This window comes from Pelmatolapia mariae, linkage group LG4 (genome assembly GCF_036321145.2).
Source record: "Pelmatolapia mariae isolate MD_Pm_ZW linkage group LG4, Pm_UMD_F_2, whole genome shotgun sequence".
Lineage (NCBI taxonomy): Eukaryota > Metazoa > Chordata > Actinopteri > Cichliformes > Cichlidae > Pelmatolapia > Pelmatolapia mariae.
This window is the reverse complement of record NC_086230.1, coordinates 19,315,095-19,340,804: the sequence shown is the minus strand read 5'-3', so window position 1 is coordinate 19,340,804 and position 25,710 is coordinate 19,315,095. Positions and strand designations below refer to the sequence as shown.

The 25,710-nt window shown below is 41.7% G+C and overlaps 3 protein-coding genes across 3 annotated transcripts; 2 read left to right on the top strand and 1 right to left on the bottom strand.

Annotated features, from left to right (window-relative positions):
• Window positions 1–261: 261 nt before the first annotated feature.
• On the top strand, window positions 262–8,138 carry LOC134626183 (zinc finger protein 184-like). The gene is made up of 3 exons (XM_063471759.1): window positions 262–303; window positions 400–567; window positions 4,021–8,138. Exons 2-3 carry the CDS (start codon window positions 414–416, stop codon window positions 4,818–4,820), a joined length of 954 nt encoding a protein of 317 aa, XP_063327829.1. The 5' UTR covers window positions 262–303; window positions 400–413; the 3' UTR covers window positions 4,821–8,138.
• Window positions 8,139–11,070: 2,932 nt separating this feature from the next.
• On the top strand, window positions 11,071–22,285 carry LOC134626172 (testis-expressed protein 2-like). Its single transcript, XM_063471739.1, has 12 exons — window positions 11,071–11,527; window positions 14,415–15,769; window positions 16,779–16,979; window positions 17,295–17,577; window positions 17,773–17,960; window positions 18,544–18,744; window positions 20,126–20,225; window positions 20,667–20,799; window positions 20,894–21,031; window positions 21,147–21,356; window positions 21,481–21,601; window positions 21,779–22,285. The coding sequence occupies exons 2-12, from the start codon at window positions 14,561–14,563 to the stop codon at window positions 21,923–21,925; spliced, it is 2,931 nt and encodes a 976-aa protein (XP_063327809.1). The 5' UTR covers window positions 11,071–11,527; window positions 14,415–14,560; the 3' UTR covers window positions 21,926–22,285.
• A 114-nt stretch (window positions 22,286–22,399) lies between these two features.
• On the bottom strand, window positions 22,400–25,486 carry LOC134626734 (large ribosomal subunit protein uL3-like). Its single transcript, XM_063472672.1, has 9 exons — window positions 25,249–25,486; window positions 24,734–24,902; window positions 24,484–24,619; window positions 23,646–23,832; window positions 23,389–23,549; window positions 23,114–23,215; window positions 22,867–22,962; window positions 22,658–22,777; window positions 22,400–22,459 (listed from the first exon to the last, which is right to left on the bottom strand). Exons 1-9 carry the CDS (start codon window positions 25,484–25,486, stop codon window positions 22,400–22,402), a joined length of 1,269 nt encoding a protein of 422 aa, XP_063328742.1.
• Between the last annotated feature and the right edge of the window lie 224 nt (window positions 25,487–25,710).

Here is a 25,710-nt window from a genome sequence, read left to right as displayed (position 1 = left end):
TGTGGGTAATGATCGATGGCTATGTGGCACTATTTCTAAATATGAACCATCAATGTTCCGCATATTGAAAGGCTTCATCAATGTGAAACCTAGAGTATTTAGAGCACGAATTAAGTTCAGCTTTTATATTAGATTTTTTTCTGGATTGTTTTAGCCTCGATGTAGTTTGTATTTTGCTGTTGTAACGCCCAAAAATGTGACTTCTACTTGCACATTCCGTGTACGCTCAATTTTGAAAGGCCCAAACCGGAGGTAACATAGTGGCTTCTTAACTGTTCATAGGCTGTTGGGTTGATGCTCTCAGTACGTTGGAGTTTGTCTTCTTTCTTCTTTTTTTTAAACTTTCTTTCTCTCTTTTTGGTAATCGTTGCTGTTTTTGTTTCTTATCTCCCACCTGAGGCACGGACGCCACGATGTTTCAGCTCAGGTTGTTTGTTCACCAGCGCCTGTACGCTGCAGCTGAAGAGATCCTCGGGCAGATGGAGAACACCATCACGTTAGTTTTGCACGAGGCAGACGTTCGAGCTAAAGAGGAGGCGGAAAGTCTGCGACACCAGCTGAAATCAGGTTTAGGACGATTCTTTAGATTTTTTGTCATGTTTTTTGTAGTCGTAGCTTTATAAACAGCTTTGTCGCTATGAATGATGTTCACGCATGCGCAAGTAATCCACGCACGGAATACCAGAAAGCTTTGCTTCTGCATGATGAGAGATAGTTCAATACAATGCTAACAAGTAGTAACGTAGCACTTAATCATCACAGAATAAGATAAAGGTAGTTACTCCAAGGATATCAATTTGTTCAGTTGTGAAGTACAAACCATCGTAAATGCATTTCATCTGCTTTGGTGAATGAAAATGACAAAAGTTGCACTGGTGAGGGAACGACAAGAAAACCCCCATAAAAGAAATGGATGGACTACCTGTGCAACCTGGCTGCAAGTATTGTTTCATGCTGCCTGAAGTGACAAGGACACTAGCAAGAAACACAACTGGAGAAAGATGGTCGGAAAGTATAAGGAGAGAGCAATCATTTGCAGCCACCACCTGCAAAACTAATACCTTTTTGTCTTATTGTTCTCTCTCCAGTGTACCTGCCATCACTTTCGTTTGTAACAAAAGAGCTGAATTTAATTTGCAATGGTTCCTGCTTCTCAACTGGGCAGATTGATATCCCTTAGGTCTGACTTTGTGGTATACTCTGATAATCAAGTGTTCCCTAGCTCCAGGTGCTCCAGGTAATAACTGATATTCACAAGTATGCTCAGTTACATAGTTATATAAATTATTTATATGTTAGATAAAGCATTTCTTGGCAAAAATGCAATGTGAATGTTGAAAATTTGAAGATTTTGCCTCAAATATTAAAAAAAGAATTTTTTAAGATACTCCATAGGACATCTCCACCTAACAGTATTTAAAAATGTGGACGTGCACACGTTTACTCTCACGAGTGAGTTGTGCATGGTTATTACCTAACACTATTTAAAAATATATGCACACACACATTGATACACGCCTGCCTCTGTGTTTCTCTTCCAATCAAGCAGTCTGAGTCAATGACTGTCTTTTATACAGTCATTGATTTGAATGTGCTGAATTTGTATCCACCAATCAGGAGCAGCTTGTGTCTTTTTATGGGCTCAAAATGTGGTCATAAATATTTTGTACTTGTAAATCAGTTTTGTACTTGTAAATCAGGATGTGTATGTGTAAAAAGAATGTGTGTGTGTGTAAAAATAATTTGTGTGTGTGTAAAAAAGATTTGTATGTGTGAAAAGAATTTGTGTGTGTAAAAATAATTTGTGTGTGTGTAAAAAAGATCTGTATGTGTAAAAAGAATTTGTGTGTGCGTAAAAAAGATTTGTATGTGTAAAAATAATTTGTGTGTGCGTAAAAAAGATTTGTATGTGTAAAAATAATTTGTGTGTGTAAAAAAGATTTGTATGTGTGAAAAGAATTTGTGTGTGCGTAAAAAAGATTTGTGTGTGGACTTAGCCAAAAAAAAACGTGTGAATCTCTGCAAGTTACAAGTACGAATTTTGACCCTATTTTTCTTCCTTTCATCTGATTGGTCAATGTCATGTCAATCACAAATGTAACAATCCAATCAGAGGACAGATGGGTTTGGCTGTCGGAGGGGCGCTTTTTTGAACTGCAGGTCCTTGAAGGGTAATACAGTTTGAAGCTGGAGGATCTCTATATAAATATCCGATAGCAGCTAGGTCCCCTAACTTTCAGCAGCTGTTGAAAGGATAAAGTTGTGGTATATCAGTGGTTAGAAATACCATTATTACTTTAGGATTAGTTTAACACAAAGTCAGGGCTGACCCGGGACCATTGCTGTGAGTCACAGTGCGCAGCATAAAAGTCCTTTCACATCAGACACAGGATGTGCTGCTAATGCTAACTGCTAACTAAAAGCAAAGGATCCAGAATTTGTTGCGCTGGCTGCTGGGCTCTGTGGGTTTTTGCAGCAGCTCTACCTGTACTAGATGCACCTGCTCCTTGTCGTTTCTATTTATGTCCTCTACAAGAGTTTCTGTTTTTTTGCTAGTTCTTCAAATGTTCAATAAAAACATGTATGCTAATTCATAACGAAGAAAGCTTTGTAGTGAAGACTGTCATTTCCAAAACATTTGAATCCTGGGTTGTGTGAAATCTCAGAAATGCACCCTAGACAAAGTGAATCTGTAAACTAAGGTGTAGGTCTGTTAGGTTATGTTGTGATGATCCTCAGGTTGAGGGATGGGTGTTCATACTGGAGTGCAAAATTAGGGCGCCAAACAGGCTAGGACCGTCACTGTTCGTACTTGTAACTTGCAGAGATTCACACGTTTTGGTTTTTTTTTGGCTAAGTCCACACACGAATCTTTTTTACGCACACACAAATTCTTTTTACACATACAAATCTTTTTTACACACACACAAATTATTTTTACACATACAAATCCTGATTTACAAGTACAAAACTGATTTACAAGTACAAAATATTTATGACCACATTTTGAGCCCATATCTTTTTCCTTATTTTTCCTATTGAAACTAAGAAGAAATCACTGCTGAGATAACCAGAAACAAACGTTTGCCACACGAAAACCTTAGGTCCCACTGACAAACTTTTGACACTACGAGCACAAGGAGATTTTACTAAAGCAGGATATGTGTTTTTAAAATTTAAAAGTTACAAAAAAGAAAAGTAATAGCAGACACAAAACGCTAAACATTTGATACCAGAACGGTTTCTGTAAGCACAAAGTATGCAGAAGAAGTTAAGTGCCAAAAAATGTGCAGGAGGGTAACAATAATGTGAATGTATTCACATTAAACAAATGCTTAAACAGGAGATAGTTAGTTTGTGATATTATTCATTACCCTTACCTAAATTTACTGATCTCGTATTAAAGACATTGGCCTTCACTCTTTGCATATGACTGGGTAGCAATAGCATTTTATAGCCAGCAGCCTGTCTTATTTATGTTTTGTTTTTTTTTTAAATACCATTTTCAAGCAAATATATTACTTTTTCTTTTATTTTGATTGGAGTGAAGATTTAAAGTTGGGTGAACTCCATTGGATTTTTGGTTTTTGAGGGGGCCGCATTACTCTTGACTTTAAGGCTTGACTGCCTTAATCCAATCCAATCCAATTTTATTTATAAAGCATTTTAAAATACCCAGCACAGGACCAAAGTGCTGTACAGAAAATAAGTTAAAAACAATAGAATAACAGAAAACAGCAAAAAATAAATAAATAAACCACATAATACATGAAACATTATAACAGCCCTATATTAAAAAACAAGCTAAAACAGCATAGAATCAACTAAAAACAACTAAAATAAAACTAAAACCAAAATCTCACATGTTGGTCTCTCTTAACTCTATTTAGAGGTGTGAAGAGCACTTTTCCAGAAACTCTCAGAACAGCATTTTCTAGCACTTACATTTATTTCCATTTAAAAGCAAAGAGGAAACCCTACAGGTGATTGGGTAACATTTGTGGATATTTTCCTTTGTAGCTGAAGAACTTCCAATGACTAACAGTGCCGTCCAACATGGAGATGAATGTGACTCCCCGCTGCTGCAGGAGTGCGAGGGACCCACAAACACAGAAGAGTCTGACTTCACACCGAGCCCTGAGAATCCAGGAACCCCAGAGCCCACTGCAGATCTAAGCAGTAACAGTGGGAACTGCTGCCTGGTGGAGAGGCCTGAGGTGAAGATGGAGCAGGAGGAGCATAGGAATGAGAGTTTTTTCTCTCCTCCAGGAACTGTGAAAAGCGAGGAAGAACAGTCGGACACGCAAATACATGAAACGCAGATGCTTTCTTCAAACTTGTCTGCAGCTGTTAGTGAGGAGACGGAGAGAGGAGAACAGGCCATAACGGTGAAACAGAAAGCAAAGATGATGCAAGGAAAACGCATCAGTGACAGCAAGAAAACCCAAGCAGCTTTGTCTTATAAGAACTGCTCGGTTAAAAGGAAAAAAGGTCGCAAGTTTTGCCATTTGTGCGGGAAGCGTTTTCACTACACCGCCTCTTTAATGAAGCACATAAAAACCCACGAGAAGTGTACCAGTTGCATTATTTGTGGGATGAAATACAGGTGTCCAAAAGAACTTGTTTTTCATTTGAAAAAGAAACACAGAGATGCATATTTTTGTGATGTTTGCGGTAAAACTTTTTTCAAAGTCCGCAGCCTCCAGACTCACGAAAGAAAACACACACTGACGAAAGAGTTTGTGTGTCAGGAATGTGGCAAAACTTACCGGTATAAACACTGTTTGATTACGCACATGAAGAGCCATTCTGGGGAGTAACCATACCCTTGCGATATTTGTGGTATGCGCTTTAGTCAAAATTCATACATGACCAGACACAAGACCACCCATATGGGAGAGAAGCCTTAGCCTTGCTATATGTGTTCTTTGCACCTAATCTCAAGTTGCATTTGCAAACACGTATCCAAGCAGGGTGATGAGTGATCCCTTTTTTTCCCGTCTAGTTGAAATTGGATAGCTTTTAATATCATCCACTTAACACGACTGTGCCCAATGTGGTGTCAGATAACTGCAATTCATAATGTTTGGTTTGCTTTAAAGACCATTGCATCATTTCTACAGCTATATGCTGCTGTTTGTTAACATGATTTTGCTGTTTTCTTTTGGGTTTTTTAAAATAAGCCTAGTGGGCTTTGATGCAAGATTAGTTCAACTTTGACTGCATGAGTACGAGTATAGAACAACACATCTGCAGCTCTTGTTGCCCTCTGTGATGTTCCGGTGTTGTGAGACTAATTTCCACGGTTGACACTAAGGTTTAACATCCTACTGTATAACATTACAGTGGTCTGCTTGTCTCTGGCTGCAGCCGTGGCGTGCATACATTTATATGGTAAATGGTGTTAAATCTAATATTGGTATGTGTATTGTCTCAGATCTGTGGCTAATGTAGATACTGTATGTGGATTTTTTCAACATGTTATTACTTCATAAAACTTTCTGCATTTTGATGGATTAGAGTCTGGGAGTCCTTTGAATGAAGGGAAAGAAGCTTTTGATTTTTTTTTTAAACGATGTCTTTACGATGCCACAAAAGTAGGAAGTTCCGTAGATTTCATAGGGGCTTATTTGTTTCTTTGTGTCAATTTCCAACAGTTTTCCTGTTATTTTGAATTCCAGTAAAATTTCTGAGAAAATCCCTAAATCAGGATAAAGAAACTTCATTTGTTTTTTGTATTTATCAACTACAATACTTGATCTAATCACAATATTTGATGATCTCATAATGAAAAGACCTTTGTAAATATATATTTTTTAAAGTGTTATGAAGAAGACAACAATCAGAGACTCAGAATGTCAACACACATGCAGTAACTTAATTAAACTTCTGCCATCATGGCTTTAAAAAATAGCATTAAAAGTCATTCAGGTTGTTGCAGTTTCTTTTTTGGTGTGTTGGGAACTAGATCACCACCCTCCAAATGAGATTGTGATTGGGTGTATCCTAATAATAAATAACTTTTCTTTACATTTTTATCTACTTTAGCAAATTTAATTTTGTGCTATTTTGCAACTGGCAGCATGCTGACATGCTGAAGTGAGATTGTGATGTTCTTACATTTAAATGCTTGAATGTTTACTTTGCAGGATGAGAGATCAAAATAAAGAGGAGCAGTTATGTGAGGCTGTGGATAGCATCAAGGAGAGCGCTCTCAGTGGTGCTTAATGGACTAGTTTTGAGAGAATTGCTGTTTAAAACTGGCCCCTGGGCTCAGATTACACATGAAAGAGAGGGTCATTTTGATAATAGTTCTTTCAAAGCAGTTCTTGACTGCAACAATGAGACTTAGCAAGATCAAAAAAGTACGAACACTTTATAAGAGTAGAGGAGCTACTAAAAGCACACGACAGCCTAAACCCATTCACAGTGTTAACTGAGTGTTGTTTTTTGCCCTGGCTCATGTTTCTTATTAAGTGCACCTGCTTAAAACCCTGTTTGCCTTTAGAGCTGCTCAAAGTCTCTTAAATCACCTCCCTTCATCTTTCTGATGCTCATTTAGAAACTCATGTTGCAGTTTGAACTGGATTAAACACCCTGATTATTAATTTTCAGTTGGATGAATGAAACACCTGCAATCTCTCTGCAATTACTTGGTCATCTCCAGTGAAGGTGAAAGATCAGAAGGGTTATGACGAAATAAACCTGACCTCTCAACTGGAGCCACTTCTGACAGTACACGGACTATGCTGTCTTTGCACCTTTGTTAAATGTAGTATTTAGATTACTTCTGAATCACTGAATGTTGTTTTTATGTTACACCGTGAGCCCAAAAAAGCCACGTAGGTCTGTTCCCCTATGACAGGGGTAGGGAACTCCAGGCCTCGAGACCGGGTGTCCGACAGGTTTTAGAAGGGTCCTTGATCCAACACAGCTGGTTTAAATGGCTTAATTACCTCCTCAACATGTCTTGAAGTTCTCCAAAGGCCTGGTAATGAACTAATCATTTGATTCAAGTGTGACATCTAAAACCTGCAGGACACCTGCTCTCGAGGCCTGGAGTTCCCTACCCCTGTCCTATGAGATCACAGGAGGGGCCATAGGGGTTTGGTGCTTAGTGGATTGGGTGGCAGTCAGAGGCAGAGGTCTTGGCCCTCCAATCTCTGGCCTCCAAAATTGACTTGTGGTGCATGGAATGTCACCTCGCTGGTGGGGAAGGAGCCCAAGCCTGGTGTGTGAGGTTGGGAGTTAGCAACTATTTATAGTCTGGCTCATCTCAATGCATAGCTCAGGCTCTGGAACCAGTGTTGAGAAGAGGGTTTAGACTCTGTTCCACTCTGGAAACAGGTCCTGACTATCGATGGTGCCAATACACCAAATGACAGTTCAGTTGTTGTTGTCTGTGTTTTTGCATCTTATCTCCCACCTGAGACGGACGGCATGACGTTTTAGCCGAGGTCATTTGTTCACCAGCAGCTGTACGCAGCAAAGGAGATCCTCGGACAGCAGGAGAAAACAATCATAGAAGTTCTGCATGAAGCAGAAGTTAATCAACTCTAATGATGAGGGAGAAAGTCTGCGACACCAGAAATCTGGTTCAGTTCTTTAGATTGTTTTTCTAGGCGTATCGAGTGGAAGCTTTATAGGTAACTTTGTAACCATGGATAGTACTACACACATGCACACACAGTCAATGTACATAGTACCAGAAAGCTACACCGCTGCTGTAACGAAGCAAATAAAAACATACAAGTAAAATACTCACAAAGCATTTTTGCGACGTTTGTGGTAAGACTTCTTGCAGTATGCATGGACTCCAGATTCATTAAAAAAACACACACACACATTAGTGTGCCAAGAATGTGGCAAAATACTTCACCGCAGAGATAATCTCACTGTGCATGTGAGGACCCAATCTGGGGAGAAACCGTACCACTGTGGAGAGTGTGGCAGACTTTTTTCTGCAAGCAGTCGCCTGAAAATACAAATGAGGTACCATTCAGGAAAACAAATGGACCCTTGTGATGTTTGCAGACCACACATGTGGAAGAAAGGCCTCACACCTGCAATTTTTGTAACTTTACAGTACTCTCTTTGCCTCTAGCTGTAATTTTAATTTGAACTAAGCAAATATATTAAGTAGCTGCAGAATAATCAGTATGGTTTTCTGTATGAATGAACTAGATTTAACTAGAGGAGTGGTAATACAATAGTATTACAAACTATTCCACCATATGAACCTGAAATCTGTGGAAGAGCTGAGCTGTGCAATGGTAGAAAAAAAAAACTAAATTTGAATCTGTGTGTAAATTTGTGCATTTTTGTCTTTTTTTTCTCCAGACTGTGAGGCTGCGGACACTTATTAAAGTCTGACACACAAACACACTCATATTAGCAGCTGCATTTTGATAGACATTTCAATATCAGGTGTATGGATCTGATAGAGAGGAGTTTTAAAAAAAAGAACTACATGAAAACTGCTGTGAGTGCACACTGCTGAGAAAAGACCCACAGAGATTCTCACAGAGAGTCGGTTCAGCAAAGTTTGCTGCAAACCTTACTAAACCCCGTTTTGTGGTTCATTTAAACATTCCCTTGCCAAATATATATGTGCTGTGAAGTACATCCCTACAAATACATATGCAGTAAGGCCAGCCAGCATGCTGTGTCCATGCTTTTCAGACCCAGAGCTGATGCTGCACCTCGTTACTAAATCCAACAGTAGTTTTTTGATGATAAAAGAGGCTTTTTCTGAGCCGTGGACACACTGTATTTAGATTTCCATTCAGACCCTGCAGGGGAGGTCTGCATACAAAATGCATGCAGACAACCATTTAGCTCCGCACCACCACAAATCATCATGTACTTTGTTTTTCTTCTTCTGTCAGACATGCAAAATACAATATTGAAATATCAGTCAGATGTCTGTCCAGTAATCTGAGCTGTCAGATATAGCTATAACTTTGACATGAAAAGCATCAGAATTCATAAGATGATAAGTAAAGGTGAGAGTACATGCAGCTAATAAGAGAGAGCTGATGAAGATTCAGTTTAGATTTATTTATATAACCCCAAATCACAGCAACAGTCACCTCAAGGTGCTTTATACTTAAAACACGACAAACATGTTTTTTATGGAAAGAAAACTCCAGCAGAACCAGGCACAGGGAGGGTCAGGCATTTACTGAGACTGGTTGAGGGTTAGATGAGGGAGGACAAAAGTCACAACGTGGAAGAGAGCCAGAAAAATTATAATAACTAATGATTAAATGCAGAATGGTGTATAAACACCAACTCAGAGAAAGTGACTGAAGAAGAAATGAAAAGTGCATCACTGGAAACTCCCAGAGGCCTAGGCTTATTGCAGCATAACTGAGGGAAGATTCAAGGTCATCTAATCCAGCCATAACTATAAGCTTTATCAAAATGGAAAGTTTTAATCCTAATTTTTAAAGTAAAGAGAGTGTCTGTCTCCCAAATACGAAGAGGAACCTGAAAGCTGAAGGCTCTGCCTCCCATTTTACTTGTGAATATCCTATAGAACCAGATGATTTTATGTTCCTAAAGTCAATCTGACATTTGATCATACTTGCTCAGCTGTAGCTGAATAACGTAAAGTTGACACTTCGGTGAAATGCCCTTGGAAACAAATTACAACTCAAAGGATCCAAGAATCTGATCACAGATCTTTTACTAATTACATGAATGTGTAAACCATTAAAATGTGAAGACACATCTTGTAATTATGAACAACAAAAGTTAAGGTGTCATCAAGATAGGAGACTAAGAAAACAGTAAATGAGTTGAACTTTGTATTTTGACTTGACTGTCTGCTGCAAGCAAACAACAAGGTTTTAAATTTGCTGAAGTCAGGATAAAGTTCACTCAGGACCAGAACCTTACGCGTCATTTAAGGACACAGATGAGTGACCCTATAAAGGTGTGGAATTTTCTTAGACACAATGTTCATTCAACAACGCTGCTTTAACCTCCTAGGACCTGGCGTCCACATATGTGGACATCACATTTTGGGTTATCCAGAGCAAAATACTCAATTTTACCCTACAGGGGCCTGATATCCACTCATGAGGACATTGTTCTGCCACTGTCCTATCAAAATTTAAAGCAAATGTCCTCATATGTGGATCTCATTTTTCTCAGAAACAAAAATCAGGTAAAAAAAAAAATCATAATTCTTTGTTTTGACATTCATCAAGTCCCAATCAGCCCAAATAGAAATTAAAAATGCATGCCATGAAAAAGTTTGGGTCTTAGGAGGTTAAATACAGAGCAAATAATGAGTTCTGCTGTTTGCCCAACAGGTGGCAGCAGACACTAAATTTAGGACTGATGCACCATGTCGCAACACTGTTGTCTTTATAGGCGGTCCGTGCCTCAATACTCCAAGCCTTTAAGACCCCAGTTACTTATAATTAATGATTATCAGTGGATTACCCGAAAAGCTATATTAAGCTAGCACCCACCCCTATTTGGTTGCATGTTTCAGCACAGGACCCCAAGGTTTATGCAATAACTGTTATCTGAAGCACAAATAATAATAATAATAATAATAATAATAATAATAATAATAATAATAATAATACAACCGTCGAGCACAAATAGAGCTGGCAGCCTAAAAGCAGTCGCAGGAAATCAGGTTATTGCCTCCCGGCTGCTCTCGGTTAAAATGAGCAGGAGTTTAATCCTAAACGGAAAGCTTCTCTTTCTAAATGTATATTCCTTTAAATCACACAAGCACAAACCCAATGATGCAAATCATTAATATGGAGCCTTAAAAAATGTTAATGTTGTGATCGACTCCATAATTTAAGTCAATTAAGTAATTAGTAAATTAATTAGAAGGGAGTCATGAAAAGTTTCCTGTTTGCACGCACAGATGAAAGCGGGGCTTCAATATTAGCTGGATTGCCATAAAACAGTCTTTTGAACATTAATCCCGGCGTGAATTTTCCAGGTCGCGCAATTACATAAGTCTGCGTACAGCGGGGACTGCGGTGTGGAGCGGAGAGGAGGGTTGAGCTCAGGCTCTGTTTTGACGCTGTGGGGCAGAGCAGAGAGGAGGAGTCACTCCGCCAACTGTTGGCCTCTCAGATCTAATCTGGATTACAGTTTGGTCCACTCTGCAGCCAGGACACCAATAATCACATTATTCTGTTTCGGCCTGACGCCTCCCGAAGCGGGCGGAAGTGGCGATGTCAAGTCGTGGCACCGCCGCTGGCGCGCTTGTCTCTCAAAGCTGAACTGCGCGTTTAAACACCAGTCATTTGTTCTCGGGAGTTTGGATGGTTTTCCCAGCGAAGGTGATGTGAGTGAAGTTGGGTGAGCGTTCCTGCGGTAGGTGGTTGGCTGGGTGGCGTGCATCCCCGTGTGCAGAGCACGCACTCTGCAGCACATCCAGACCGATCACTGCAGCCTGCGCTGGAAGCGCAATAAATTACTCTGGACCTCACCCAACCTCTGCCACCGATATATTAGAGGGGCAAATGGTCAGTCATGGCACGTTTAGGTAAGTACTAACGCATTGCTGTTTTTCTTTTGTTTAGGAAAAAAATCTCTCTGTCAGTGCAATAGAATAGATTCCTTTACTACCAAAAAATCAGAGTTGTAGGATTTTGTCTTGAGACACTGATTTTCTCGTCCTCATCACGCACTGGTGAATTTGGTGTGTTTTGAAATAGCTCTACTTATCAGCGGGGAACGGTTTAAAAGCTAAAAAACAAAAAAGTTTTGAGGGAGGATGTGCTAAACAGACTCTTTAAGCCCCTGAAGTATTATCTTAATAACCTGCTTCAGTTCGAGTCCACTGATACTTACCCTGTGATACCCAAACAAACACCACCCAGTGCCAAATGTGTCACCGTGGTCAAATGGTTGTTTGAGGGCAAGATTAAGAAGCACAGGGATGGCATGGAAATAAAGGTGTGTGATGCCAGCCTCTAGGGCCAGTCCTCAAATGATCCCAGGTGACAGTTCATCTATTTTATTTTAATGAATTAAATCTTTCTCAGAAAAAAATAACATTTGAAATATTATTTTGTCTCCTCTTTATCCGATTCCCCCCACTTAATCCAGGATAAAAAGGCCAAGAGGAGGACAGAGCAGGGGAGACATGACACTTTGGCAGAATTCAAAACCGTGTTGACGTCAGGGATAAAAGTGGGACTCTCTGCTGGTGCCATCATTATTCCCTCTCCGCATTAATCCATTCTGACTCATATGTTGCTGTCTGCTGATTGGAAGAATATGCTGGAAGAATATATCAAATGCATAGAATTTGATATCGCTTTCAGTGTCAAACGTGAACTTTGTCATCTCAGCTGTATGCAAGTGTGCAGAGAGATGGAACTGCAAATCTCGGAGACCCCAGTGCATACACATAGTGCAAATAAAACAAAACATTTTGCTTCAACATGAAGAATAGTGCAAATACTAAATACACACAAGTAGGCAATATGCTCCTAAATTTAAACTAAATGATGTGGTTAATATTTACAGAGAATATAGGACGATGGTTGAATTGACCAAACGTGTTCTGAGTGTAGGGCAGGTATAAATGACGTGTGCAATACAGAAGAAACAGAAGCTTAACCTGAAGATAGAGTCTGAACTTACAGACCTATGAAATACGACATGTGCATTCTTAGAGTTCAGTGTGTGACTTTTTCCATCAGTGTCCTTGTGCATGAGTATGAGATCTTTTAGCTTGTGACATTTTTAAAAAACACATTTATAGAAAGTTTTCAGGTCTGATAGTTTGTCATGGTTAAGCCTTTACACTGAAAGGCTAGGAGCTGCCCAGCTGTTGACAGCTTTTTAATGCAAAGAACTGCATTTTCAGTTATCATTTCTCTATTATTTTCTTAACAAGCTACTAAACTGTTATAACAAAGGATTTATTGCTGTCTCACTTTCTTTGCATTTTACTTTCTCTTACAAAATGAGCTTGTTTCCTTTGAACCGTGTTTTTAGTTCTTTTTTTCTGCTCATTATTTCTTTCCTGTGACAGAAAAATCTTGGTGTGTAGATTCTAATTTTAGCTTCTAATCCTTCATATTTTTTTCCAGAGGAATATCTGCTCCACTTTCCACTCCCAAACGACAAACCAAGAACACGAGGTCTAGGCTTGCCCGTACCTTTGTCTCCAGTCCTCTGAGGGTTACACCTCTTCACTCTTACTTGTGCAAAATTTCATCCACAGTCCTGCCTGGAAAGCTGCCAACTCCCTGCTGACTCTATATTCCACTGAGCAGCAGAGGTTTTCCTCCCCCTGTCAGCACGAACTGATCCAAATTGACTTGCAAGTTGAAATTGATTAGGGTAATGCAGTACTGTCTAGGGCAGCTTAAGCACTCAAAGAGCAGCACTTTTGGTTAATTAGATTTGACAAACAGCCCGGCAGCTTGGTGCTAAAATTAATATCTCGCCTTATGAGCGTCCTGCAGAGACACGGAGAGATTTGTTGGCACCCAAAGCAAGTTAACCGGTTTCTTTTTCAGGCCCTGAAAATTGGTTTCATCAAGATCATTTTTAACACACAGGACCAATTACTAATCACGTTGTTCAAATATTGCTTCTTATTTCGCTTGCATGACTTTATTTGCTCACTAATAGCCACATTTCTTAGTTTATCATGATGCAGATGAGCAGGGTCACATTACATTGCTCATAAAGCTTGACTGATACTGCAGATCACACTGTGTTGTGTGTGTAAGCTAGATAAATGCATTTGAAACTGACTGATTCATCAAATGCAAATTGTGCCCTGAGTGATTTAGTTCTCTGTTACAAAAGCTTCTTTAATCAGGAAGATTACAGCCGCTTGATGCGTTGACTCTCAGTGAATTAGACTGTACGGTCTGCCTGGCAATGATATATGCTCGTGATTGATTTAAAGGGTTTTTAAAGATTGTTGTGCATTTAAAGCTCTAGCTTATGAAAGGAGTGTTTTATTGTTGTGCTTTTAAGGCAAACTGGGCAGTGGCTGGAAAAAAATAGCTCTATTGTAGAAGGCTGTTATTGTGTTGGGTATCTTTCAGAGCATCTTAAAAGCATTACTGATGTCTCAAATAGAGTGGAACACTGCATCTAATTTGGGATTAGCTGACACTCTGTGATGATAACTCCTTTCCAGAAACAAACCGCTCATCCACCCTCTCCACATTACTAGACTCAGACATTATGTGAACTGACAGCGCAAAGTGAAGCCGAGTTCCCTTTATGCCCGCAGAGGTGTAGTTAAAGATGAAGGAGAAGGTGCAGAAAGGACTGAGAGAAAAAGCAAGTGACAAGAGAAAGAAACTTTTAAAGGTTTGGAAGAGTGGAACAGAGAGAAAGGAAATAAAGGGCAGGTCAGAGCAGTGGATTTAAAACTATATTTTCACTATTTTTTTCAGGGTCCAACACAATGGACTGCACCCACCCTGAGGAGGATTTTCCAGTTGTCCATGCAGCTACAGTCTCCCATGCATTCGTGTCTCAGAGGGCTACAACTCCATCTTTTTGACCACATCCTCATCTTAGCTCCTCATTAACAACCATCATGGAGGACAGCAAGCTGATCTTCAGTCTGGACCGCAATGAGGAGGGTCCTTCTGTGACCTTTTCCAAAGACAAACCAGAAAGCAGGGAGAGCCGGCCTGAACCCAATTTGTGGATCAATCTGGACCTTAGCCAAGGGCAACGCTCCCAGCCTCTCTTCCTGCCTCACTCCCCCTCTTCCCCAGGCTCGTTAGCTGATCTATCAGAATCATCAGCAGGCCTGCCTGTCACCACCAACCTAGTGAAATCTTCCTCCACGGATCTGGAGCCAAGGGAAAGCAGCTCTTTAAGAAGCAAGCCCCTCCTCAGTCTGGTCAAGTCTCTGAGCACAGAGATCTCCCGCCGTGTAGAGCCAGAGGTCAACCTCTCCAAGTCTGACTCCAAGCTACATTTGCATCCTTTTAAGCAGCTTACATATCCAAAGATACTGGAGGCCAGACCTGAAACAGGAGGAATGGATGAGAACGACGCCTGGGTTTCACCTCCCTCCACGGGCAGCATGTCTCCCACGGAGCCACGGGGCAGTTCCCTTATCGCCGAGCTGGAGGACACGCGGCGGAAGTTCTCGGAGGCCATGCAGGACCCACTGAGCATGCTGAGTAAGATTATGGGGGATGAAAGCTCTGGAAGCCCCAAGCAGGGGAGGACTTCTGGTGCAGGAGAATCACCAGCCTCCCACAGCACTGGTGGAAGAGATGGAAGCAGTGACGAAGCAGGCCTCAGGTGTCGGAGGAGGACTGACGGTGAGCACAAAGGGGTGTGTGACACTGCCGTCAGACGACTCCAAAAGGATTCATTAACAAAATCCTCCATCTCCCCAGAACGACACACCCACAGCAGAGACAAACATTTGGAAATCTGCACCTATGGGGATATGATTCAGGTGGTGGAGCGCCAGAACAGCTCCAGAGAGACACATCCTAGAACTTACCCTCAGTGTCAAGTGACAGTGCCGGGTTCATCTTTGCCTCTTCACTGGCTCTTTCCTGTGGGCCTTCTAGCTTATGGTTTCTTTGTCCTGCCTCTTCCTCCCTACGTGACAGGTCTGTCCGTGGGGGTTGCGTGTGGCTTTATGCTGGGCTTGGTACTGGTGTTCATGTTTGCCCCACAACGCTCAGCCTCCAAAAGGAACTGGGTCTTACATAGCAAACTCAGTGCCGTGAACGACAATCCACTGGATGGAGAGCTCGCAAATCTACACAACCTACAGGTAATAAATTAGTTTTAAAAATTACTCTATACATGAGCATAGAAGAAGACTAATCTAAATGTTACCTCTAAATCCATATGCAGTCAAACTGTGGCAGATCAAGACGACAGGTACCCAGGAGGACCATTGTTTCCCTCTAAATGAAATTGTGCAGGTCAAAGTTTGTATCGCCACAATGAATCTGTTTTAATAGCTTTCTACCTGCTTTTGCTCTGCTTTGTGTTCATTTGCAGCCATTAATATGATAAAGATTATTACAGCATTTCCATCACAAACATGTTGCCGTTTAAGGAGCCATTGTTGTGATTACGCACACTCCGATCTGCCTCCGTATGCAAAATAACCTCTGCAGCCACTCCTTTTCTCTTTTCCCTTTTGCTAATTTGGCTACATGGAAATGCTCAAATGTTTGTTTTGCAGGATGAGAGATCAAAATATCAAAGACCAGCGGGCATTTGAGGCATTAGATAGCATCAAAGAAAGATAGTGCTTTGAATGGTGCTTAATGGAATCGTTTTGAGGTAATTGCTGTTTTAAGAGTAGCCCCTGAGGACCGATTATTATCCATGAAAGAGAGGTGCAGTCTGATAATAGCTTTCTCAAAGTACTTCTGTGTCAGTCTGACTAGGACAGTGATACTTAAAAAGATTTTAAAAAAGACAAATTTTATCAGGATAGAGGGCCTACTAACAGCACACAATAGTCTAGACTCATCTGCGGTGTTAAGTGAGAGTTGTATTGTGCCCTGGCTCGTGTTTCCCCTCCTGCTGAGCTGTTTGTCACAGTTTGCACCACTTGCTGTGGATCTAATTTGCCACAGTACAATCTTTGCTTCCCTAGCCATATTTAATGCTTAAATGTTAACCCTTGGTTAAATGCAGCCTTAATACAAATACGAATATAGATGTACTTTAGTTTTACCAAGAAAACATAAAGTGGTTTGTGGCTGCAGAGGTTTCTGCTTGAATCCTGTCCTTTTGGATTAAATGTTCTTATTACTCACTTTCAGGGCTGGATGAATGAGACCCACAGCTATGACCCTGAGACTTTCCACCCCTGCATCACACACTCTGTCTATGTTACACTGGAAGGCAGCCAGCTGCAACTAGCATACCCACGTGCCAACATCGCCCGGTGGGCTTCTTTCGACGAGACACCCCACAAAGCCGTGTTTCTGCGTTCACGCACTTACCAGCTGGCTAACTGTAAGGTCAGTTCATTTGTGAGAAAGCAAGCCTGCCTTTCAGAGGGAAATTAGAACCACCTGAACCCCTTGCTCTTATTTCTCTGCACCCACTGAAACAGTTATGACTAAAACAAATAAACAGGACCTCTCCGCTATCTCACCTGCCCACTGAGGCAAGCTAAAGTAGCTCTCCCTGTATGGTAACAAAGTAAAGTTAACACACATTCACTGGCAGTGCTTTCAGCGCTGCCAGTATCTCTTTTGAGCATGTTGTATAAATGCAGATGGAACAGAAATGAAATGAATAGTTTGTCCTTCTTTTCAACATTTTTACTTCAGGTGTCTCTGGTGCCTCCTGGTTTGGCTCGTAAGAGGGTGTGGAACAGGAAGTACCCAATCTGCATCACTCTGGCTGAGGGGGAGGTAGGGGAGGAAAGCGTGGTTGAAGGGCAGGAAACCGAAGAAGAAAGGGCAGAGAAAAACACAGATCCCCACCAGCAGTTTCCCGTCACCCTCTACCTGTTTGGCCGCACTGGAAGAGAGAAGGAGGAGTGGTTCCAGCATTTTGTGTCAGCCTCTAGAGCCTTAGCCCAGACCAGTGTAAGAGATGAAGGAAACATAGGTAAGAAGACGACTTGGTTGACTGATATGGAGAAATTCAGCTGGTTGCGATACTATATTTAGCCCAGAAAAGTCACCTCTTTCATTTAAAATACATGTACTACAAGTTACTCAATGCCAAATTTGCCTTATTCGATCATTCTTTCAGCAGTATTTTTAGATTCATCAACTCTTTACTTTCAAATGTGTCACACAGAAACACTAAGCAGTGGAGAGACCATTAAAGAAAGCACAGAGGAGCTGCCTGATTTCCCAGGAGCAATGAAAGCAAGAACCCTATTGGACTACAGCTCCTACATGACTCAGCTAATGGGCTCAGAAAGTTGCAATCCCACCCCCAGCCCCTGCCACAGTGACAAGGGAAGCCCCACGACTTACAAGAAGGTCAGTGAACAAGCTTTAGATTGACTATCAAGCATCTCTTGAAGTGATGTAAACTTTAAACTTCCCGTGACTGTTTTTCAGGTTCCATTTAAATTGTTGTTTTTTTTCAATCGGGGGGAGATATAGCAGTGTTTCTTAGCCCTGTTTAACTCATGTCACAATAACCCCCACGGATCAGAGCTGCTTTATATCCGCTTTTCTTTTATAGTGTTCTCTGTGCTCACATGAGCCTTGTCCAGAATGCTGGCTCAGCTAAATACAGCCCTGCTGACTGGACCAAATTTTTGTATTCAGCAATATCAGATATCACCTGGCTGGAAAACTATAAATAGTAACTCATTGTGACTGGAACATACTTGTCTGTGCTTCTAATGCTGACTTAGGTGGTTTGGGATTGGAACCCACACAGAGGGACAGTCTGTTCAGATGTTTAGAGGAGGTGCCACAGAAAGTGAGAGTGGTGTTTATTTTAGAAGACAGTGCGAATGTGTATTTTTTTTCACAGTCCTATTTGGTCATTTTACTCCTGAAAAATGTTTGTGGCAATATATATGTCTCATTTAAAAAAAAATATTTCCTGCAGATTGACGCCAAAGAGCATGGTTCTGGAGGTCAGGGTGGAGCTGAGGCTGATGCAGGTACTGGGCCGGGGGAATGCTCTGCAGAGAGTGAGCCCACCTGGGTTAACTGTCTGGTGGGAAGAATCTTCTGGGACTTTCTCTGGGAGAAATACTGGGCCGATCAGGTGGCGCACAAAATCCAGAAGAAACTCAGCAAGATCAAGGTGATGGTGTATGAGAATGTGTGTAGGTTAGGTGTTTTTTTGGGTTTTTTTTTTTTAGCAAACTAAAGGAAAGAGAAACATAAAAATCACATGTTTGGCCCCTGCATGCTACCAGAACTGCTGTGATGCATCACGCCTGTGGTTTACTGCTCTATAAGGGGACAAGTGCACCCCAATCATACTAGCAAACAAAGGTACCAGATACACTAACCATAGGTTGAGTGTTGCTCATTCTGTGCTGCCTTTCATGGATCACAAAAAGTTAGCAGTTGGCATAGGGGAGCTGAAAATGTTATTTATTTTTCAAGCTTAGTCAGATACCACAGCATCAGCAGTGTCACTGTGACTAATGATGTGGCTTCTTAAAGAGATGGAAACTAAATAAACTGTAGGACAGCCTGAACATCAGGTCAGAGGTCAAAATACATGACATTAAGTGCACAAACGCTGCATTTCTCCTTTTCTGTGTGTGTGTGTGTGTGTTCCTGCCTAGCTATCTTTGTGAGGACCAAAATCTGCATTCTACTATACTTGTGAGAACCAACAGTCACTTGTGAGGACACACTCACCGGTCCTCACAAGTTTGAAGGCCTTTTTGAGGCTCAAAATGTGGTTTTAGTGTCAGAGTTACAATTGGGTTATGGTTAGGTATTAGGAAATTATGTCTCAGTTATCTCCATTTGGAGCTCAGGTGCACGGTCCTAGCAGCCGACTGGACCCTTATTCTCCTTATGATCTTCTAGTGTGACATATATGCTTCTCCTCTGCTTCCCATTGTATGTTAAGGCCTGGTAAACGTCCCACATGATGGCATGTAAGAATAAAAATAAAGCTCAACTAAACACCAACAGGCGATCAGATCCTCCCGCACCTCCATAGGGGAAATCTCACCCCATTTTTTATTTTTATTTTTTTTGGGGGGGGGGGGGTTAGGGTTAGGCATTCATTTTTAATGGTTAGGGTTAGGGTAAGGGGCTAGGGAAACCTGTCAATGAAGGTCCTCACTAAGATAGCTGAATGGGATCCTGTGTGTGTGTGTGTGAGAGAGAGAGAGACAGAATGAGTCTGCTGATAATGCACTCCCTCTGGCTCCCAGGGCAATGGATGGGGAGTGCTTAGAGGAGCACTGATGGTCCTGCAGCATCCCATTGCTCATTGCATGCACTCCTCTGTGACACAGACCTTATGTTTTTTTTCTCTTACACAGACACACACATATTCACACAGTATAGTTTCCCCTGCTCGCTCATTTCTTGGGGGTAATTAGCCAACCTTGTAATACTTCTGCTGTGCTTTTGCCTGACTATATTTTAAGAGGTTTCTGTTACTGACGTGAATGCACCAATCGGACTAACAAAAGACTCCCTTTGTCTCATTATAGCTGCCGTACTTCATGAATGAGCTGACACTAGCTGATCTGGACATGGGCACCTGCCTACCTCACATCCTTAGCACATCTAAACCTACGCTGGACTCCAGAGGTACACCATGGTTGTGTTCATATGCTTCATTTGTCAAGTACTTTCTAATGCACTCATTTTAACTGCATGCAAGGAGTAGCCAGACACAGTGGTTACTTAACAGCGTATACCCAGATCTCTTTCTCAGTCACATTCCTGCTGTGAGTACAGGCCAAGATCTCATTTGTTTCATTACTGAGTTTGGTTTGTCATGGCCGTCCTAAAAGCTTTCCATTGTCTCCCGCTGAAGCGATTAGCAATCCTCTTAGCCCGAGCTATCATCGACCAACAATAACTAGCCGAAGCTATCATCCGCCAGTCTAATGTCCCTTCTGCACAACACCGTGCCAAAACGGATTAAGAAGAGAGACCAAACCAAACTCAGGGTTTTGAACTAATTAAGAATTCAGCTGCTGTAAGCTTTAAGCCCTTCCTTTTTTTCTCCACACCTTTATCCCCAAGGTCTGTGGCTACAGCTAGAGTTGGTGTACACCGGCTGCCTTCAGATGACCCTGGAGACCAAGATGAACCTGTGTAAGCTGGGTAAAGAGGGAGAAGATGATGCTCACAGTGTACCAGAGACCCAGAAAGTGGGGTGAGACCCACTTTAGCATTTCAGTGTTTGCGAAGAAATGTGTTTTTAACCTGAGCAGGTTGATATGATGACTAGAACTGTTATGTTTTTTCAGCTCTAAGATGAAGCTGTGTATACTGGCTGATAGCGATGAAGAGTCATCCAGCGCGGGGTCATCTGATGAAGAGGAGGTCCCTCCATCTGAGCTACAGGGATGCATGGGAGACAAGAGTCCTGTAATGGCAGCCGACGGGTAACTTAAAAACTTATTTAGAATTTTTCCACCTAGAAATATGAAGGCATGGTGATGACATTTCATCACTACGAGGTAGTCCCTATTGACTGTTCTTGGTCTTTATCCTTTACAGGCACACAGGTGGCAGGACAAGCAGGAAAATCTTGAGATTCGTGGACAAGATAGCAAAGTCCAAATACTTCCAGAAAGCCACAGAGAACGAGTACATAAGAAAGAAGATATCTGAGGTCTCCAACATGCCCCTGATGCTGAGCGTTGAGGTCCTGGAGCTTTCTGGGACGCTGGCCATCAACATCCCTCCTCCTCCTACTGACAGGATATGGTGCTGATTCTCTTGGCTGTCTTGCCACTTCATTGAATTTAATTACCATCAAGAAATTCAGTGCAAACTGCAGGTTTTGTTTCTTTATCCATTATACACCATGGTGATAGCCGCTCTCTTTCAGGTACAGTTTCCAGGTGCCTCCCAGGTTGGACCTTCACGTGCGTCCCATGCTGGGGGAGAGGGAGGTCACCTTCACTCATGTCACTGAGTGGATTGAGAAAAAACTGCAGTGTGAGTTCCAGGTCAGTCCATCAGTTTTTCCGTTTGCCCACGGGGATGATTCCGATTAATAATTCATGCATTTATGTTCTGACAGATTGATATCAGCGTGAGCAGAAATTTCCTGTGTCTGTGACGGTAACGTTTAATGATTGCATTAGTAATTAAATATGGATGTGTTGTCCTTTGTCTCTGAACAGAAAGTGTTTGTCATGCCCAACATGGATGATCTTTATCTGCCCCTCATGACATCTGGACTGGACAACCCACCCGCATCCCACCATTCCTCAATCCATTCCTCATCCCAGCAATCGTCCATGGAGTCTCAGGAGTACCTGTCAGAGTAGGCACAGCTGACGCCTCAGATGTTGAGGCAAAATTGCTGATGTTCAGCTATTATCCTGAATCTCTAATGGATTCAGAGGCTGCTGCAGCTGGGTCCCAGCTTGAGTGGGTTCTCTGTTACCAGTGCAGGACAAATGTCTCCTGAAGCCTCGCTGAGCTCAGCAGTGACCTCCTGACTGTGAGAATGATGCAGCAGTGCCCCCTACTGTGAAGTTCATTACTGACAAGAGAAATGTTTTTTACAATGCTGACAACTGCTAACTGCACAAAATTAAAGGGTTATTGATGTATTTTTAAAGGGAATGCTGTTTGAGCCAACTATCATCCATCCGTCCATCCATCCAGGAAAGAATAAAATTTGATGAAAACTTTCCTCATGTGTTCCTTATTGATTAGAAACACAAATGCAGTTAAAACACAAAATTCAAGTATAATTTACATATTTTATTATTTTGTAGGGTTTATAATCCACACTTTCAGGCCTCCTCTGGCAGAGGACCTGGCATTGTTTTTCGGGTGTCTTTCTTCAGAGGCCCCTGCAGGTAAACAAGAGGTCGGGAGTTAAAATACAGCAGAATAATTACAGATTTTATTATGTCATCAGCGGCTAGTTTGAACATTTGCATCGTATTGTGCAGTTATTTTGCCTCACTCGTTCAAAATCTTTGCTTCCTGGTATTCAGTTGGGGATTTTGTTGTTGTTTTTTTCTTTTTGGTTGTTTTTTCACACTCACCATAAATGCTCTCTTCTCCTGGGCAGTCTGGAAGCGCCCGTGGCCAAATTTGGAAGTGGTGTCAATGAACTTGAGCTCGATGCCTTCCTTGGACTTGCGCGATGTGTGCGTGAGTAAAGACTGTGAGGAGGAGCAGCCAAAAACGTTAAATAGTACACTTACACGAATGATACCTGTAAGAGCTGAAGACTTTAAATTCCACACCCTACCTTTCGAAGGGTGAGGACACGTTTTTTAGCCCCAATAACGCAGCCTTTCACCATGACAAAGTCATTATTCACTTCACCATAGCGAGGAAAGCTTCCCTATGACATAAATGTAGTAATAAAGGTTGAAATATCTCACCTGATGCAAACACTTCGTTTTACATTACTGTTGATACTTTATAAATATCGACTTTGGATACGAGAAAACTTTCATGCACAATATGATACTGTAACACAAAGGTGGGAGTACCATGGGGGTAATGGTTTTCTGGCTGATGTCATAGTTAGTAGACGCATTGTTCCGGATCACTTTTCCATCCTGGATGTGAAGACCCCTACCAATACGGTAGATCTGAGAAAACAAAAGAGGACATCAAGATTTCAATTATGGAAAACCCCTCATACTAATAATAATAATTCATAATACTCCTTATTTAAAAAGATGTTTAGGCAACCAACAAACATTTTTAGAAATGTGACTAGGTGTGTGCAAATATAATATAATAAGTTGTTAAAGCTATCAACCTTTTTGTTGATCTCAGTGCGGTGATGATAGCCTTTCTGACCAGCGCGAGCTTCAGTGAAGCCCACACGGGCAGGATGCCAGGCTCCAATACAAGCCACCTTCCTCAAACCCTTGTGAGTCTTCCGTGGGAGTTTCTTTGTGTGCCAGCGGCTTGTTACGCCTATCAGCCCAAAGACGTAAAAGTCATGGTTGGACCTTCCGGTTTATTACTGATTAAACTTTTCAACGCCTGGGGCTGCCACAGCACATTTCCTACCTTTGAAGCCATGACCTTTCGTGACACCGATGACATCAATGATTTCATCCTGGTAGAAGACGGCAGATACGGGCACAGCCTGCTCCAGGTGCTCCTTCGCCCAGTCCACCTTGTCCAAGATGGTACCCCCATTTAGCTGCACCTCCATGACGTGAGCTTTTTTCTGCCTTAAGGGCAACAGTCGCATCTGGAGGCAGATGAAAACTAATTAGGGAAGCCTGCAAGCTACAAACAGAAGCAGCTCCCAAGTCTAAAACAACTATGTTGTTAAGTGCAGAGCTTGAGAAGCATACTGAAAAGAGTCTTGCTTTCAAGTTACTATAATTAGATTTATTATTCAGCATGTGGCCATGTTTGAACTCTCAGATGTAACACCAGTCACTCGGAACAACTCTGATATTTAAATGTGCATGTTGATGTTTTTCTTCATGAGCTGAGGAGGCCTGATCTTAGCAGGACTTTTAAGAACTGAAATCTTGGCTGATCTTTGCCTTCATGCTGCCAACATAAAGGCAAAGACTCTGTGAGTAGCCTTCGTCCCCCGTGAAAATTATTTATAAACTGCTATTTGAAACTGCCCTCCAGTACTCCCCACAGGGTGATCGTTGTAGTCAGAGCCATCCAGCTACCGACAGCCAAGAGCTTTGGGATTTGGAGGCTTTTGTCTCTGTTGCATGTGGGCAGTTGGATAACTCTGACACCTCTGCCCCCTCCAAGGGAGAGATTTAACAGAAGGAGATCAAGTAAATAAATGTCAGTGATTATACTAGCCGATGAAATCAGATGGAAAACTAAAAACTGAGCTAATGTGATACAGGATGGTGATTTTAGAACCTACCTGTGAGTGAACAATAACCCTGATGACTGAACAGTACTTCTTCATGGCATTGAAGTCTTTGTCAAGCTGCTTCTTGCCTGTCTCGTCCTGCCACTTCTTAGCATACTTAGTGAAGGCCTTTTTCTTGCTCTTATACCTGAAACACAGAAAAGCTCAGCACATATTGAAGGAACAACAGTGTGACAAGACCGTATGTGCGGGTCAATTACTTCTATGCACAGGAGAGCTTTAAATGATCAAACGCGCATACCAGTTTTTATAAAATCTGCGCTTGCACTCGTCACTCAGGTGCTCAGCAAAGATGGTTTTCAGGGTGCGCAAACCACGGATCGTTTTGATGTAGCCTACGACACCCACCACAATGACAGGCGGAGTCTCGATGATGGTCACCGCCTCAACTTCTTCTCGCTTTGATTGCTCTGTGGGAGACAGAAGGAGGCAGATCCTGCTAGGAAAACTGACAGATTCAAGTCAGTAAAGCATGCAGCAGGTAAACAGAGGGTGATAAAAAGGTAAAAATATGCAAAACAAAAGAGACGTGAAGGAATGCATTTTAAGTTTAGCCTCAGCACAAAATCAAAGCAGGCTTTCAGTTTTTAACACTAACAGCTTGAAAGCAGCCTGAGCAATGCTCAGTTTATTCTTTCTGTGTCATTTGATTTTATTTAACTTTCAATTTCTATTTACATCTCTAAAATAATGCATGCTATATACTAAATAGATAACAGATTTTCTAAAGTCTTGCATCCATCAATGTTTACATACTGAGGCCTGTGCGGTGCACCTCTCTCAGCGTGTGGGTCATGCCTGCCTTATATCCCAGGAAGGCAGTGAGGTGGACGGGATGGCTGGGGTTATCTTTGGGCCATGAACGCACCCTCCCCCTGTGCTTCTTGCTTCGCTTGCAAGGCAGGAACCCCATGTGCCCGTGGCGAGGAGCATGGAATTTGCGATGAGACTGAAAAGCCACAATGGAGTTGGTGCAAGCCCAAATTGATGACATTTAGATAACCCATGGGTGTTTAGTGTTACTTTCATTTTTACAGTTACCATCTCCTTTGGATTATTTGTCAGGTTATAAACACACTGCCAGTGTACAACATAAGCCGATGTCCACACGTGTCCAGATGTGTACATTTGAATGTACACATCAGTGGTGGGAGACACCCAAATCACTTTATACTAAAAATGTAGCACACATTTACATAGCAAAACAAATTATTCCTT